Source organism: Lathyrus oleraceus, chromosome 6 (genome assembly GCF_024323335.1).
Source record: "Lathyrus oleraceus cultivar Zhongwan6 chromosome 6, CAAS_Psat_ZW6_1.0, whole genome shotgun sequence".
NCBI classification, from domain to species: domain Eukaryota; kingdom Viridiplantae; phylum Streptophyta; class Magnoliopsida; order Fabales; family Fabaceae; genus Lathyrus; species Lathyrus oleraceus.
In genome coordinates this window covers 363,197,081-363,216,176 of record NC_066584.1, presented here as the reverse complement: position 1 = coordinate 363,216,176, position 19,096 = coordinate 363,197,081, and the positions used below count along the sequence as shown (strand labels likewise).

General features: G+C 39.8%; 1 protein-coding gene and 1 pseudogene across 1 annotated transcript; both read right to left on the bottom strand.

Moving 5' to 3' along the window:
• Positions 1–12,104: 12,104 nt before the first annotated feature.
• LOC127095652 (cellulose synthase A catalytic subunit 1 [UDP-forming]-like) lies at positions 12,105–12,542 on the bottom strand. The gene has a single exon (XM_051034310.1). The coding sequence runs from the start codon at positions 12,540–12,542 to the stop codon at positions 12,105–12,107; it is 438 nt and encodes a 145-aa protein (XP_050890267.1).
• A 605-nt stretch (positions 12,543–13,147) lies between these two features.
• LOC127095651 (E3 ubiquitin-protein ligase At3g02290-like) lies at positions 13,148–14,327 on the bottom strand (annotated as a pseudogene).
• Between the last annotated feature and the right edge of the window lie 4,769 nt (positions 14,328–19,096).

The following is a 19,096-nucleotide window of genomic DNA, read 5'->3' as shown; positions in this document are numbered from 1 at the left end:
TACAATGAACCAGTACGTTTCGGGCAAAACGTATGGCTTTCATGCAAACAAAATTAACACAGAAAAACTACTCTTCCGGATGAGCGATAATGATGCTTTTGGAGGCCTTCCAGTTGCCTGGTACGCACGACTTTATCCATAGCTCTAGCTCGCGGTCGCGGTCGATCTCTTCACTCACTGAACAAGCATGATTAGAATTCAGCATTCCTGCACTGACGAAGATGTACGGTGGACGACGTCCTCTGTTTGGTCTAGACGACTCTTGATCTGGATAACCGATCCCAAACATGTCTGCCTTCACCACTATGTCAATGATCCTTCCCCAACCTCGGGCCTCTTTGTTCTTCACCACCTCTAGAGCTTGCTTATAAGAAGAAATGGACAACGTCTTCTCTTTCCCAATAACAACATCATTCTCTACCTTGATGGTTTCAATTGCTTGACTGGGTGTTTCAACTTTTTCACTATCCATTTCCACTTCCATCGTCTTCTGGGTTGTATCTCTCATCAATGCACACCCCTCTGTGGCAACGGCCGCACAACCATTATCAACAACAGGGAAAGCTCCCTCCTGCATCAGGGGTTTTGGGACCACAGACATTGGAACTTTTAACCGATCTTCCTCAGTCACCCCCATTCCTTTCTTGACCTTTTTCACCATCTTCATCTTTACAGGACCCTTCCTGGGTACAGGGTTGACATCCCCATCCATGATCTGTGCCAAGCTGATGATCTTGGAGTCCACCATGTCCTGGATGACATGCTTGAAAGCCCTACAACCCTCAACACTGTGCCCGGGTGCCCCAGAATGGAACTCGCACCTGGCATTCTCATCATAGTGTGCAGGCCTCTTCTGTTGTGCTACGGGAATCAAAATCCTTGGCCGGACTAACCCCAAATCCCTCAATCTCCTGAACAAAAGGGTGTAGGTCACAGGCGGTTCCTCGAACTGACGCTCCTCCTTTTTCTTCTTCACCTGGCTCCTAGCTCTCGGTGCCTTCTGTTGAGGTGGTAGTTGTTGCGGTGGTACAAGTGGATTACCAACAGGAGCGGTTACAGCAGCAACATAAGGATGATAACGATCCTTACTGCGTTCTTTCTTTGCTGGCACACCGCTTGACTCAACCTCTTTTTTGAGCGGACCACCACCAGAGATTTTCTTTGCTACAAAGTCAGAGGGATTTGTCACTTCGGATGATGGAGCTTTTCCCTGAACTTTCTCCTTGATCATCCAACCCTCAATCCTTTCCAATCTCTCGGCCATGGCTTTCTGCCCCAAGGCAAGCCCTTGCACAACACTGAACAAATCTCTCACCATCTCTTTCAGTTCGAGGATGTCGGTGTTGGGAGGATCCATCGGTTCGGATTTATTGCCCCTAGCAAGATGCCTGAGCAGACGAGCTATGCGCACCGGTTGAATACTGAAACCTACAAAACAGTAAACAGGTTAGTATGACTCACACATGCAATGTCTGTCCGTACTAGGAATATTTTGTCCTTTGATTCCGGTTTCATCGAGATAGATAAAATTTTATCAACAACATTCTGACATCTGGATGTCTCTCAACCTGAGTCTCTGTTAAAAATAATGGACCCTGAGTACGGACAGACATGAGTTGAATGCAGATGAATGCGAAATGAGACCAATGCAAATGCATGAATGCAGGTCACTGGGCCACCAAGTCATCTGAAGACCCATTCTCTGAACCAGTCACAGTCAACTGAGTCACCGTAAATCCGACTTGGGGGAGTTCCGAAATAAACAGAACCGGAGATTACATCATTATCACAGGAACATCCACTGAACGGATGACAACCAGATCCTCTGAACAGGTACTCTCAAATTCAACCTGGGGATCCGAAATAAACGGAACCTGCCGATCAATGCCAGGATCAAACCTCCGGCGTCCAGAGATAGATCCATAAATCCGACTCATAAATAGGACTCTGATCAACCAGTAGTCACCAACAAAGTCACCATCAGAACATGCATCTGTAAGAATCAACCCTCCCCTCACAGGTAAATTCTAATCAGGTTATCCTAAGGCGGACAATGATCTCGACAATCGGGCAAAGATACTCAACGGGTTTGCCCTTTCGGGTGTGCCGTTGTAGCTCTCTTAAGATCGTCTCAATCAAAGATCCGGGAAAGAACGGTCACCGAAGTCAACAGCTCAGATGAGATCATCCAACCTGAGTGGAATAACTCCAAACGGAAGGACTCCCTCAAATGAACCTCGTCCAGTTGTGGTGACACGTCGCAACAGCATGCCCAACCGGCATGTGAGGGACGTGAGACCACACTAATCCTAGGTGTATACTCGGGCCTGGGTTTTAGCCCCACTCAGAACACCCACCCTAAACAGAGGAACCACCTGCACAGAGGACAGCTTAATGGCAGTATGATGCATGCAAACAGATATGCACATATATACAACATAATAATCATGCATACAATAATTAACAGCAAATAGCAACCAAAACCCTAACCTAGAGAACGCTAGGAGAGACTCGCTTAGGGAAGATGGACCAGCACAGGTCAACTTCTCTATTCCCCAGCAGAGTCGCCAGCTGTCGCATTACGCGAAAAACCGGCGGGAAACAAGAACAACAGAGCCGCCACCGTGCGTTATTTATCCCAAAAGAGGGAAAGGAAACGCTCAGAGTAAACTTGGAAAAAAGCATGGTCTCGCGACCAAAGAGAATGGGATCGGGAGTCGGTTATGCGAAGGGAAGGTATTAGCACCCCTACGCATCCGTCGTACTCGACGGGATCCACGCACAATAGGAAGGAAAGTGGTTGCTAAAACACTGCTCACACACACACACTGGCTGAAAGAGACACAAGAAAACAGACTGAAACTGACTCGGCAGGACATCGCGTCCTGGGCCTACTTAGTCTATCAGGCATAAACATCAGAGTCAAAGTAGTTCGGACTGGGGCAACGACACATGCTCGCTAGGATGTCGCACCCTATGCATACGTATCTCCTTTGGACGAAGGAGAATCAGAGCATTCGTAGCTCGGCTAACACGCACACAAACAAACACAGGCAAAGGCAAACATGGAGCCTGAATGCCAATCACTGGGCTTACATCAGCATCCGAACCAATCAAACCCACACTGGAACCCGAACGCCACTCGATGGACTTACATCAGCTTCCAAGCACACAACAACACGAAACAAAGACACAGGCGCCCGGAGAGATCTGCTCATCTCCTGCCTACGTACCTCATCTGGTATGAGGATCAGGGCGACGTAGTTCCCCTACGAAGGGACACAGGACTAGCCTATCCAGAAGACAGAGGGAAACACACCTAGGGAGACTAACTCGAGCCTAGATGTTATCATGCAAGATTGTCCCTAAGTCAAGCTTTCTAGCTAACTTGCACAGGAAGCAAGCCTATCCTATTTAGCACAAGCAAACAGCAAATCAAGCATTCACAGGTAGCACACACTATATGCACACAAAAGGGCTCAATCAAAGGGTAAGACTGCAAGAGCAAGTCATCTGTACAGAGGTATGGTTAGCTCTTAACCTTGCCATTGAGGGGCTAAGGTGAAGCTGATGGAAGGAGAGTGAAGATAAGACTTCACAGCTCTTATCCCTGGTCAGGGAGAGCTTCAGACAAAGGAGTGTGGGTTCAGAAAGTGGGAACCCTTCTACACTCAAGACTCTGACACAACTGTACATTGTACAAGATCTTGGGTTTGTGTCCCAATGCATCAACACAGTGGTGTGAGCAGAGGGACGACTCAACAGAATAGCGGGGGATAGATTGCATATCCCTTGGGTTCCGCCAATTGCCTCATAGAGGTCTTTACCTGCTTGGCACAAAAGTAAACAATCACAAACATTGCCTCTTAAGGAGGACTTCAGACAGGTGCCTGACCAAGTAACAGGCCAGGTCTTCCAGACTACATGGAGTAAGGGAGTTATACCTCAATGCAAATTGCTTATCAAGCAAAGCAAAGCAATATTAGCAACTAATGTACCTGAAATCAATCAAATATCATCAGTACACCAATCACAGAACTAAACAGCAAATGGTTCACAACTAGCTATGTACAGACAAACACAATCCAATGCACCAAAGTGCAAGCAACTCAAAGGAGCCAAACATCCTACAAAACAAAACAAGTTAGTGTACAATTGTCAAATGATATCTCAATCAAATGTGAATCCACCTCCTTAAGGTATTTTGCTTCTTAACCTGAAAATCACATTCAAACATGAGATACAAGACCACTAGGACAAGCCTAGGGTCAAAAGGAAGTGAAAAAGTCAAAACAGCAAGTGAAACATGATCAAAATCAAGATTAATCACATACAAAGAGAATCCAATTGGTCTCATGTCTAAACTATGCACCAAATTAATTTTATGCACAAATTAGATCAAGCTAGGCAATTATGAACCATATAGGAGCAAACAGAATGATATCACTCAAACAAATACCTAAACAACTCAATAAATTCCACAAAAATTCCATCCTAAACAGGACACATTCAATGAACTACATATCAAATTTCATGCCATTTGGACAACAGGAAATAGGTCAATGAAAATCATAAAGTCAGCAGAAATCCAAACAAGTCAACACATGGTAGCAAAATGAGCATCAACTTCAATCAAATGCCAAACAGTGAAAACAATTAAGAAATGAATGGGACCAAAGCCAAACTACATCTAAACATGTTATGAATCACTCCATCAGATTTCACATTAATATGATATGGTATGAGCATTTTATGAGACATGGAAGACAAACACTCAAACAAAGACCAAAAAATGCTAAACAGCAATAAAAAAATCTCAATTTAATGGAAAATGAATCAACAATTCATACAAAAATTCACGGTGAAACTAGACATATACAAGACACAGCATGCAAAATTTGAAGTCAATTGGAGAAGCCTAGGCATGTCAAATAAAATCATGAAATTGACCTAACCTAGTGTGACACAAATTGTCACACTCAAATTGCACAAATCATATCTACCAAACCAGAGATCCAAAATTCACAAACTATACATCAAAATAACCAGCAAGGAGTCAAGAATTAGCATGTGAAATTTCATTCAATTTGGATAATGTATGAGTATTTCATGTTAAAAATGGTGAAACATACACAAAATGCACACAAGTCAAAGATCAATAGGCAAAGTCAAAAATTCTCCAAGCACGACTTGAGTTATCATACCTATAAAAAACTAGATTAAATTATGAATCTAACAAAAAAACTCCCACTGAATTTGGATTAATATTGAATTTGTTTGGATTTTTTGAAGTTTTATGAAATATTATTTAAGTGAATTAATGGATTAATTGATTAATTATAACACGGATGACACAACCGTAATAATCCAGTCTTGGCCAAAACGACACAGCAGCATTTTAATGTGCTGGCGCCACGCGAATGGGCGACTTTGGAGGGAAACAGAATTTCAAATTGCCGTGCGAATGGAACGGATCAAATCGCGAAAACTTTTCCAGATTTTCTACTGTTCTTCGCGCGTTCGTCATCTTCATCAATACCAGCTCCGGTCATGAACTTTTTTCAACGAAAATACGCAAACAATATACCGTTCTCTCCGTCTCTCAGTGTAGATTACAGTTATGGCAACGAAAACGTCTATAAGTTAACATGCAAAAAGATCTAATCGAAAGAAGTTTTGATGCATAAACTTAGATCTACAATATCTTGATGCACAGTGGATGAAATTGCGTGGTTCAAACGCCAAAATGATCTATGTTCAACGCACTACAAGACGCATACAACAATTGCAACAATTAGGAGGTTCGAAAATCTCACCTTCTTGAAGTACAGTGTGGAATCCTTGCTTGTTTTGATCCAAATCTTGAAAACAGATGAAGGATGATGATTAGGAAGGTGATTGGTGAAGAATTTCCAGCTCACAGGTGCACGAATCAATGGATTTTCGCTGTTGCCATGGATGAACTCAAGACTTGGACAGTGCGAATTTGCTCGATTTTTGCCTCTAAATGCTTCAACAGAACTTGCTAATTACCTGCAAGTGATGAACACACAAAGAGCTAGCAAAAACAATGGTGAATTCTTGGAGAATTGATCAAAAATGCTTATGTGAAAATGGAGAAAAAGTGAGAGAATTTGGAGATTTTTTGGATGGATCTAAAAATTGTGATTAGTGATTAGCAAAACAGTTATAATTATCAATATATACCACGGCTTAATCCCAAAATTAATTAAGATTAAGCAAATGGAAAAGATTAGTGTTAAGTGCCATTTTCAAGCTTTGGCCAAAATGCCCTTTCTTAAACCAGCTGATTTTTCTGTCCAACCTTGGTTCAAACAAGTCAAAAATGACATTTGGAAGGTGTTGCAAAAAGTCCCATGCCAAAATTCCATGTAATTTGAGTTTTGGACCATTTTGCCCTTGGATTTTAATTAGTGCACTTGAAAAATGACCTTTTTATGTGAAGACTTTTGGCAAAATTTGATGATGGATTATGAAAGTACACATCAAATGCGATTTGCTCAAAGAAAAACCATCCAATTTGGCCATTCCATGTGCAAGTTATGCCACTTTGAATTCAGGCATTTTCTGAAAATGATTGGACCATATCTTGCCAACCACACATGGGGATTTCAAGTTCTTGGACTTTTTGGAATGGTGAGATCAAGATCTTCAACTTTCATGTTGGAAAAAATTCCATTTGAAGCTTGTATGATGAAGTAATTTTGAGGAGAAAAACTTTCCATTTTGGGCAGCTGAAATTACAGGTCACCTGCCATTTTAGGAAACTTCTTGTCTGACCTCCAAATCTTCAACCTTGGTCTTTGATATGTCAAATAAGACTTGTATGGACATGAATGAGGCCTTTCAAACCATCTCACACCTTCCAATCCATAAAATCAGGCACAGTTGACCACAGTTGACCACAATTGACTTTCTATGGTTCCAGCTGAAATTCAGCTTGACTGATGACTTCTGAGCATCCAATCTTTGGCCAAACCACTTCAAAATGATCCTTAGACCATATGAACTTGATAAATCAACCATAGGGCTTTGTTCCAATGAAAATAGCACATGCTTGCTGGATTGACTGATTCTCCTGACCAGTTTGACCTAATTTGTCAGTGGGCTTGCACTTGGGCAAATGGACAATGCAATGTTATGCAGTGGCCTATGTTATGTTAATGACCTAATATGAAATGCATATACAAAAGGTAGGGTGCAAATTTGAGGTGCTACACATAGTTGATTACTCGAGGTATGGATACTTGTATTTGATTCATGAGAAATCTCAATCTTTGGACGTGTTCAAGTCATTCAAACCTGAAGTTGAACTTCAACTTGGAAAGAAAATAAAAGCTGTCAAATCCAAGCGTGATGGTGAATACTATGGTCGATATGATGGATCAAGGGAACAACATTCAGGGCCCTTTGCGCTTTTCCTCAATGAGTGTGGAATTGTTCCACAATACACAATGTCGGGAAAACCCAACATGAATAGAGTTGCAGAATAAAGAAACTAGACTCTTAAGGACATGGTAAGGAGTATGATTAGTCATTCTTCACTTCCAAAGTCATTTTGGGGAGAAGCATTAAAGACCGCAATTTATATCCTTAATAGAGTACCTAGTAGAGTAGTAGCTAAAACTCCTTATGAGCTTTGGACTGTGAAAAAACCTAGCATTAGACACTTACACATTTGGGGATGTTCAGCTGAAGCGAGGCCTTATATGCCTCATGAAGGTAAGTTGGATGCAAAGATAATTAGCTGTTATTTTATTGGATACGTCGAACGCTCTTACCGGTACAAGTTTTACAATCCCATCACTAGAACAATTTTTGAAACGGGAAATGCAAGATTCCTTGAGGATGTAGAGTTTGGAGGGGAAGGAAGCATAAGGAGTGTTGTCTTTGATGAAGAAACTATTTCTCACAATGATCAAGTCTTTGTACCTATATTTGTACTAGAAATAGATCCTGAAATAAATAATGATGTTATTCCTAACATCCCTCAAGAACAAGACAACACCGATTTTCTCCTCAAGCACCACATATAGTTCAAACTCAACAACCTCAAGAGCCACCATTAAGAAGATCCACTAGAGAGAGAAAGAGTGCAATTTCAGATGATTATGTTGTATTTCTTGAGGAACGTGAGGATGTAATTAGTTTGAATGAGGAAGATCCTATCAAATTTAGTCAAGCTATGCAGAGTCCAAACTCTCTTAAGTGCGTTGATGCTATGAAGGATGAAATGAAGTCGATGGCTAACAATGATGTTTGGGATCTTGTTAAATTACCTGAAGGAAAGAAACCCATTGGTTGCAAATGGATATTTAAAACCAAAAGGGATTCAAAGTGTAACATTGAGAGATATAAAACCTGTCTTGTCGTAAAAGGATTTACTCAAAAGAAAGGAATTAATTATAAAGAGACTTTTTCTCCAGTTTCTTCGAAAGACTCTCTTAGAATCATGATGGAATTGGTAGCTCATTTTGGTTTAGAGTTGCATCAGATGGATGTAAAGACCGAATTTCTAAATGGAAACATTGAAGAGACAATATATATGGTGCAACCAGAAAATTTTGTATCAGGAGACCCAAAGTCTATGGTTTGCAAACTTAAGAAATCTATCTATGGCCTTAAACAGGCTTACTGTCAATGGTATTACAAATTTCATCAAGTAATATCCATATTTGGTTTTAAGGCTAATCCGGTTGATAATTGTGTATACCAAAAGTTTAGTGGGAGTAAATTTGTTTTCTTGGTACTATATGTAAATGATATTTTTTTGGAAAGCAACAATATAGGCTCATTGCACGAAACCAAGGGATTTCTCACAAATAAATTTGAGATGAAAGATCTTGGGGACACCTCCTTTGTCTTAGGAATTCAAATACTTAGAGACCGTTCTCGAGGTATTTTAGGATTGTCATAAATGAGCTATATTGATATAGTTCTGGATAAATTATCCATGAAAGATAGTAACCAGGAGACACAACTATTACTAAAGAAGACAAGTTTTGTCTCAAACAGTGCCCCGATACGGATCTTGAAAAGGAAGAGATGCATAAGGTTCCATATGCTTCAGTTGTGAGAAGTCTTATGTATGATCAAGCTTGCACCCGTCCCGACTTAGCATTCATTGTAGGAGTTCTTGGTGTCGCACCTCGAAAAAATGGGGATACGACTTCAAAGCGAAGCGCAATCGCACGCTCGCAATGATGGACTGAACAGAGTCACCACCAAACTTTATTTATTCCCAAAATGGGAAAGGGAAAATATCAATAAAACCCCTAAAAGAAAGGATAAGATATGGTCATCGCAACCAATATCAGGGTTCGGGAGTCGATTACGCAAGGGGAAGGTATTAGCACCCCTCACGCCCGTTGTACTCAACGGGAACCATTAGGTTAGTGGTGTGCGATAGTGTTAGTTGAAGTATTAGGCTTTTCGAATTATTAGGTGGGAAAGAAAGAAAGGATGAGAAGAGAATGTTTTTGGATTTTTGACGAAGGACTAAACCTAAGTTTTTTATTAGTGGGCCTGACAAGATTTACAAATCCTGCTCCTACGTATCTCAATAGAGAAGTCAAGGCTTACGTAGTTCTGGGTAGAAAATGTTTGTTTGTTGGTCGATTTTAGCGAAAGCTGCTTTGTGTCAAATCGACGAAAACATTGTTGGACTACCCAAAACAGGTGGAAAAACATTGCCTTGCATTGTTTTGAAACAAAGTACCTTTCGTTTTGAGAAAAGGTTTAAGAGTCAATCGCACGGCGGCGAGAAAAAGAATTGATTGGTTTGAGGTGTTTTAAATAATGGCGAGAACTTGGATGAGCGAGATATACATCTCGAATCCTAGTCTCAGGAGTGCGCGGTATACACCACGTTCCATTTCCATCTTATTTGAAAAAAGTGTTTAATAAAGATTAGGTGTTTTGGAGTTTGAAAGACGAGCACTTATGACTTGCAAGCTCTTACAGCTTGAGTCTAGTACTCGGGACTACGTCTGGACATTCCACCCAGGCAGTCTGTTTCTTTCCAATATTGCTAAGAAAATGATTCGGATTTTTACGAATGTTTTGGAGGGAAGACGAATATTTATGGCTTGCAAGCTCTTACAGCTTGAGCCTAATATTCAGGATTATAACTGGATATTCCCTCCAGGATAATCTTTTTCTTCACGTTTTATTTAGAAAACGGTTTGAATATTAGAGTGTGGAAGAGAAGACGAATATTTATGGCTTGCAAGCTCTTACAGCTTGAGCCTAATATTCGGGATTATAACTGGATATTCCATCCAGGATAATCTTTTTCTTCCAACTTTATTAAGAAAAAGATTTGAATATTTGGAGTGTTAAAGAGAAGACGAATATTTACGGCTTGCAAGCTCTTACAGCTTGAGCCTAATATTCGGGATTACGACTGGACATTCCATCCAGGTAATCTTTTTCTTCCAACTTTATTAAGAAAATGGTTTAGATATTCATAACTATTTTGGAGAGAAGACGAATATTTATGGCTTACAAGCTCTTACAGCTTGAGCCTAATATTCGGGATTATAACTGGATATTCCATCCAGGATAATCTTTTTCTTCACGTTTTATTTAGAAAATGTCTCAAATAATAAATTAAAATAACCAAAGTACAGAGGTTTGAAATTATTTAAAGTTAAGTTGATGTTGTTTAAGAGTTCATTGTAAGAAGGCCCAAGAGTAAGCCATGTGAGGTTGATGGCGATGCTTAAAAGCAATCGACTTACAAGGGTATGGAAATGGGCTCGACGTTGAATCGAGAATTAGGTAATTTATGTTTTTAAAGCGGTTTTGAATGGATGATGAAATTAAAGGAAACCAAATTTGTGTTATCAAGTGATAATGAAACTATGAGTGTAGGAGAAATCATAACAAAACATAAACATGAAAAAAAATTGAATGCTAAAAGAAACAAAATACTATACATGGGTATTGAACCCACTACCTCAAGGAAGGCAAGGTAAACCTTCCTCCACTTGGCCATAGACAACCAACTGTTACTGTAACAGCCGCTCAAATACATAAAAAAAAAGACCAAATAAATAAAAAAAGGGTTAAATGGGCCCTGGATGTCCCTCAAAATAATCAAAATAAAGGGTCAAACTCACAGGACCAGAAAAAAAAACAAAAAGTAATCTTCTCCTACTTCCAAAATCCACACTTTTCACAGAGAAAACAAATCTTTCATCCTAGAAATGAACAGAAAATAAGTAAAAAGGGCAACTTCTTAATCAACAGAGAGACACAACCAGCATAACGATAACCGTTCCTCATTCGACCCAAGGTCAAGAATGGATCATTCCCGGTCACATGCAAACGAGAACCAACACACACAATTCTCTAAGAAAGCTTACCTGTTATCTCTAAATGGAAACGGTGATTTGAGAAGGTAACACCTCGTCTGACTCGTTTCTTTTCTCCGTGCTTCGTTCTCCTTTCTCCCTCTTCTGGATGGTTCGCGAATTGGGCTTCGTGAGGGTTCGCCTTTTCTTCTCCGATCAAAAATAGGGTTTCTTTTGTTTCTTGCCTTTTTTATCACAGCGGCCGCTCTCCTCTCTAGGGTTTTTTGTGAATAGTGGACGCGCCTCTCTAGGGTTTTTGTGAATAGTGGTTCTTCTTTTATATGCCACTAATCTCTTTCCTCTGATTCGCAGCAGAAGCTCTCGTACGAAGGATGTTGGGGAAATTTTGTCCTCATCCCCAGTTGGTGGTCCCCCCTTCTCTACTCTTCATTTACCCTTTTACTGCTTGGTAAGAAATTAACCACTACTTACAAGTTTACTCGACACACTTGAACAAGAATGGGATATGTGCTATTTGAAATATTGGAATGGGATTGTATTAGTTCATGACCGTGTTGTTTGATGTTGTGCAGGGTCTTGTGTCATGGCGCAGTTTGGTGAGCTGCCATAAGCGTGACGGTTCGCTTCACAACATGAGCCTGATAATGCATCTCTGCAATGTCGCCCATTATGTTGGTATCATGTTAGCATTAACCTGGTTTTGACTTTGGCTTGGCAACTGCTGGCTTCTTAGCTGCTGCAGAAAGCTTGAACGAACCTTTAACCTTAGCAAGCTTTCCAGAAGCAACATTCTTCTTCAAATTTTGGAGCAATAGCTTCTTGAAGTTTCCAGGAAACTGTTTCTGATAAGGCTTCAAAAGTCAGCATAGCTGAACCATCATCTGATACATAGCAGAAAACCTTGTTGGTAGGGTAATCAATGGAGAGTATAGACAAAACAATATTTGCAATGATAAGAGGCGGCTCCTTGAGAGGGTTCTCTGTACTGACGAAAACGTCAATAAGGGCCAACTGTGATGGTTCTCCGTCACGATCATATCTTATAGCAAGCCTGTCAAGATAAATCTCACGGTTAATGGGCGACCACTTTGGAAACTGATCCAAAATCCCGGATAACGCGAACCAAATCTCACAGATAGCTGATGTCAACCACAATGGATATGCTATTTCATGGAATGGCTGGACACTAGGGAGAACCGACATATTAATATGCCTTCTGATAATCCCTTCTACTTCCTTGAACAATTGGTCACCATCCTCCCAACAGCAGACACACTGAAGTGTGTGTAGGAGATTGTAAGTTTTAGAACCTTTCCTTCTGTCTTTGTTTTATTCAAAGAATTTTCTATCAGTAGCTTGCTTTCTTATGTTCCAAACTTGACATGATAGTAACGGTTTCGTAGCATGATCTAATTATTATTATTGAACTAATGCGCATTTTATTTTTCTTGTTTGGAGACAAAACCCGCAGGTTTGAGGTATGAAGCGTGGACATGTTCAACACCATTATGATAAGGTAAATCATTTGGCTTGATCTCAGCATCCGATACCGAAGCTTTGGGTAAACCATGAACATCCGAAGACAAATTCATGGCATTTTCAGAAGTGCTTGAATGAACTTGCTGCGTGTTAATAGTTTCCAAATCAGTAGATCCATCCCAAGCACGGGATACACGGTATTTTTATGTGTTGAATTATTCCTAGAATACTGACTTCAAATTCAAATTCTCTCTGATTCTTAGTGATTTTTCTTTTCACTGCAGCCTGACTACTATCTTTAGATGTTGCCTTTATCCACCTCCAGATTATCAAGAGTATATTGTCTCATCAAATTCTATCTCCTTTCCACAAACTGGACAGTTGTCACTTCTCTCCATCCACTCATAGATGCAGCTAAGGTGAAAATGATGAGAGCATTTTGTCATTATCTTGGGATTCTCTTTAGTGTATTCTTCGAGGCAAGTTGGACAGATATCCTCTTCTTCTGATGATGACGTGTAAATAAGCCCAACTCCAAGTGTGTATTTTGATGATGAAAGTTCTTGATGCAGACTTAGAACGGTATATCTTCAATTCATCTTCTCGGGCACATTCATTCCATTTGTCTGCTGAGTTCAGAGGCTCTGCATCATATGGTAAGGGCCTTGGAGGAGAACGGTACATGTCCAATAGAGAATTATCAAGTGATGCTGCAGATGTCATGGATGTTGTTCCGTAAAGAGATGAAGAAATTGAAAGTGCTTCGCCTCTTCGGAATATTGATGCACACGCATTCAAAAGATTCTGTACCAAGCAACTGAGACACATGCCGTTCCTGGAAGTGTGAAATTGAGAAGAGTATGCAAAAGTTTTGAGGTGAAAGTTTGGATTTTTCGGCGAGAATTGCTATGAAACTACGAAATTGAAGCGATACTGTATTTTGTTGTTGTTCTCTTTCTTTTTGTAGTCTTCACATAATCTTCTTATTTCAGCCAGTTGGTGTGGAGGAATACAGTAGACACAGGGAGAATGCTTGTGTGTACTATCCAGCAGCCTTGATCGCCTCGCATCATCTCTGTCGCAACTCGACCACTGCCACGGAGTTACCTGTTCCAACTGAACACGACAGTCCGACACCAAAGATTCCATTCTTAATCCTTCAACAGAAACACGGAATAGAGGCCTTCATGAAACAGGTTTTGCATTTGATTTTTGTGTTTTTGTTGTATTCTCCAAAACTATTCTTCATTATGTTTGTAATGCTGATAAAGTTTTGGTGACAGGGGACTGTACACATCGGTACTGGCGGGAGGATCTGGTATTCTAGTGCAGTGCAATACAGTTGTCCCAGATAAATCAGTGATGAAACCATATAGCTCTGATGCAACTGCTCATACTTTGTCCTGAATAATCCTTAGACATGATTGCACCGGCTAATATTGTAAACAAAGTGAACAGTGCATAATAGATTGGAGAAACCACTGTTGTGTTCAAAGTATCCAATGCCATATTAAGGTGATTTAAACTAGTAATGATGCAGGAAATGCCGACCATTGTAAAAATCCATGTTTGAAAGTAAATATTTTGATTTGAACCATCGAATGTAAGTTTAATGGCTATGCCAATCGCTTTTACAATCATGACAGTCAATGATCCAATTATGGAGCATATCCCAATATAAACAAAGACATTAGTTTGGTCGGTAATCTGTATAAACAATATGACAAGGCTGTTGGTGCACCTTTGCCACCCAATCAGCAAATTCCTTGGCATTAGGGACAGTAGCAGATGAATCAGCAGGTTGCGATTTTTTAGATGCCTCCAAAATCAAATAATTAGAATTGGAGAAATCACCAACAACCTCTTTAGGTATATGTGATTTAGTACTTTCAACTAGATGGTTGACTCTGACAGGGAGCTCGTTAGCAATGCCATCTTGTGATTTAAAGGAATGAGTGGTTTTATCACAAACTGTATCATTATCAACACCAATTGCATCTTCAACTTGATCTAAAAGTTCAAGTCATGCCTCCATATTTCTGAACAACATGATCCAATTGTATATTCTAGGGATACCATCAATCATGGTTTTGCGAACATCCTTTTCATTTACTCCACATGCAAACAAGCTTTCAACATTTTTTTTAAAACCACTTCTGTATAACATCCCAAAAAGTTTATTGTAGGATTGTCATTTGTAAGTCCAGCCTGAAATATTTGGTGAAGCAACGTTCCACATAAAGCTGCAGTTGAGTACTCACTGCTTTTTAGCCTCTCATCTAAGACGGTTCTTCTTGGGCAACTAAAACTGGCAGCAACCCGTGTTCCAGACACAAGAATATCTGGGTGTACAATCAAAAAATTATTATCATGATTAATATCACAATTTCCCCCTTCATCAAATTGACCAATTACGTTCACGGTATCTCCAGGTGCAATTACACTGTAAGACCATTTATCCCACAAGTTTATAGCTCGCTCTTCTCCAGTTTGTTCATTTAGTAAACGAAGCACCTTGTATGGACCTTCAGCAGCAGATGAATCAGCAGGTAGTAGAAGATGAAGCGTGAACGTAGCCATGTGGATATGAAACGTCGTGAAGACAATCGTATTGCACTTGTGAAGTCGTTTTCGCTCAGAAGATTCATCCAGATACTTCTTCTTCAAGAGTTCATATTCAGGACCGAGAAGCTGAATATAGTTCACAAAATCAAGGCCGATAAAGGACTCAGTTGTGAATTTCACGTGATCAGATAATGCTACGTGCTGCTCTTTGTAAATTATGTATTTTTTGGATAACCTATGATTTGCAATGAATGAAAATTGGTGTTTCTTGTAGCAAGACAAGGATCTCTCTTTGCATCTTAGAAACTTCATGTATTCATGTGATGAGATGTTTTTTTTTATTATAAGTTATTCATATGCCATGTACATTGATGATTATGATTGAATGAATGAACGAAGGAATCGAACTATGAATGAGTATGTGGAAATTCTTGAATATGAATGGAATTTTTTTTCAATGTGAATGAAGAAAATATGAATGTAGATTTGAAAAATATGAAATAGTAAACATGAACATGAGTGAAGGATATGAAGGTGAATGAAGAAAGAATGCAAACGAGTAATTGATGGGGGGAAAAATTTTCAGGGCCAAAATCGGGGTATGACAGTTGCCCCTATTTAAACATCCTCCACCAGAGGAAAATGAAACAGCATTTTTCATCGGATCGCAGTGGGGGATGGTTAAATACCATGGAGACCCAGATTTTGAACCTGAAAAAAAATGAAAATGCTATGATATGATATGCATGGATGCAAGACTCTTTATTATTATTATTATTTTTGAATTTATCTGTTAGGGACACAGTGAATCCTTAACAGGAGATGCTACTGGACGGACTGATTTGTGGGGAATGTTGATCGTCCACAGGGAGACATACAAATGGTAAAAGCCAAACTCGCTGGGGAAAACAATCCTGCTGGAGAATCAGACACACACTAAAGAGTACTCAAAGTGAAACTCGATGGACGACACTTAGAATACAAGAGATTTCGACAGTAAGTTCACACATGACTTACTAAATTCGAATAAGAAAAATTTCTACAACAGGTTCATACATGACCTGATAACATTGAAATGAAAGCTCAACAACAGGTTCATACATGACCTAACAACATCAGAAAAAACAAAGAGAGTGTATCAACAAGTTCATACATGACCTGTCAACACTGAAATAATCATAGAGAAAGATTCTTCAAAACAGGTTCATACATGACCTGGTAATACTGGTACAAAGGCTCAACAACAACGGGTTCATACATGACCTGACAATGCTGGGGAATACCAAGAAGTTCTGACAGCAGGTTCATACATGACCTAACAAACTCAGAAAAATTCAAAAAGATTATATCAACAGGTTCATACATGACCTGATGACAAACTTAAATACTTTGAGAAAATTTCCACGACAAGTTCATACATGACTTGACAACATTGGAACAAAAGGTTCAGCAACAGGTTCATACATGACCTGATGACAAACTTGAATACTTTGAGAAAATTTCCACAAGTTCATACATGACTTGACAACATTGGAAAGATTCTTCAAAAACAGGTTCAGACATGACCTGGGAATATTGGAATAAAAGCTCAACAACAACGGGTTCATACATGACCTGACAATGCTGGAACATACCAAGAATTTTCAACAACAGGTTCATACATGACCTGACAAAACAGGAACATTCAGAGAATTTTCAACAACAGGTTCATACATGACCTGACAACACATGACTATTCAAAGAATTTTCAATTAACAGGTTCATACATGACCTGACAAAATTTGGAAAAAATCAAAGGGAGTTTTATCAATAGGTTCATACATGACCTGAGAATATTGGAAAACATACAAAGGAACATCATTGGAGTTTTCTAACACAAAGAACCTCCAAGCTTCTGGAAATTCCTCAAGATGATAAGTCATACATGACTTTCACGGAACCATCAGAAAAGACAGGGTAATTAAACTCTCTGTTCGTGCCAACAACAATTGGACTTTTAACCGTAAGTAATGGACTACAAACAACTTTTAATGGAGTTTTCCAACAACAATTGGACTTTGAAATGATGTTGGCGACAACCAAACTTCAGATATCAATCACAAATGTATTTACAAACAGACTGACAGTGATGCCAACGACAATTGGGTTTAAAATAAGTGTTGGTTACAACCAGACCTTAAAGGATACCAGTTACAACTGGATTTGGTCAAAGACACTGGTGACAACCAAACTTAACAGACTAGGCCAGTAATAACTGGTCTCAGAGGTCAAGGGATACAATCAACAACGAGACCTGAGATTATGCAAATGAGCGCGAAGCACTTCGGGCTATGCATGGTTTGGATTTTACTTATATGCATGATGTATGAATGATCATGAAATGCAAATGCTGACAATATACATACTAGAAATTAGGGAAAGCTTTATGGAGGTACTGAATCCTCAACACCAATAACTCAATCGAAGAAGTGAGTAAATGCATCAAAGGAGGATCTATCAAGCTGAACAGTTACAAATGGCCCAATAATCCTTCCAGAGAATGATAAATTTGTGCTCTCTGGAGATAGATGTTGATCATCCAGGGGAAGTCTTGCAACTTGAGACTTGCGGGGAAAGACGAAAGATTTCCTTTTAATATTTCCACATGTCAAAGTAAAATTGTGTTTCTCAATATGTTGAAAAATTCTTTTTTGAGTTCGAAATTTCATTATTAACAAATAAATGACATTTTGCATAACAAAGAAAATCAGAGAAAAACAGCAAATGATAGAATTTGATGGGCAAACTTGTATTTATTCAAGAATGGTAGCACACAAATGGCGTAGCTCCATGAAATGTTACAAATTTGAAAATGGCAATAGGGAAAGGTTTACATTGAATCACAATGACTACTACTATCCCTAATAACAATGACTCCACGAGACCTTGCTTCTGAAGGGAGTAACTAGATTGATCTTCCATTTTTAGCTCTTCTATATTGATTAGTGACGAACCGATGCAGTCTATGCCTTTTGTCCCTAATTTTTGCCTGGATCGCCCTTTCGGGTTTTCAATCCACCGGGACACTCCTTTTTGCCTAAGTCGCCCTTTCAGGTTTTCAACTTAGCGAGCTACCATTTTTTTTATCCCTAACTTTTGCCTGGACCGCCCTTTCGGGTTTTCAGTCCACCGGGATTTGTCAGGCATAGTATCTTTTGACTGCATCAGAGTTCACAGGGTGAATGAGCTCTTCGCCATCCATAGTTGTGAGAAATAGAGCACCTCCAGAGTATGTTCTCTTTACAACGTATGGGCCTTCATAGTTGGGAGTCCACTTCCCACGTGAATCTTTGTGTACTGGCAAGATCTTCTTGAGCACGAGATCTCCTTCCTTGAACTCTCGAGGACGGACCTTCTTGTCAAATGCCTTCTTGATTCGTTGTTGGTACAATTGTCCATGGCACAGAGCGGTCATCCGCTTCTCATCAATGAGATTAAGTTGATCATAGTTATTCTGGATCCATTCAGCTTCATCCAGCTTGGCTTCCATCAATATTCTCGTGGAAGGTATCTCTACTTCGATTGGGAGGACTGCGTCCATCCCATATACTAAGGAGAATGGGGTTGCCCCTGTTGAAGTGCGGACTGAGGTCCGGTATCCATGCAAAGCAAATGGTAGCATCTCGTGCCAATCCTTATAAGTTTTCACCATCTTTTGCAGGATCTTCTTGATA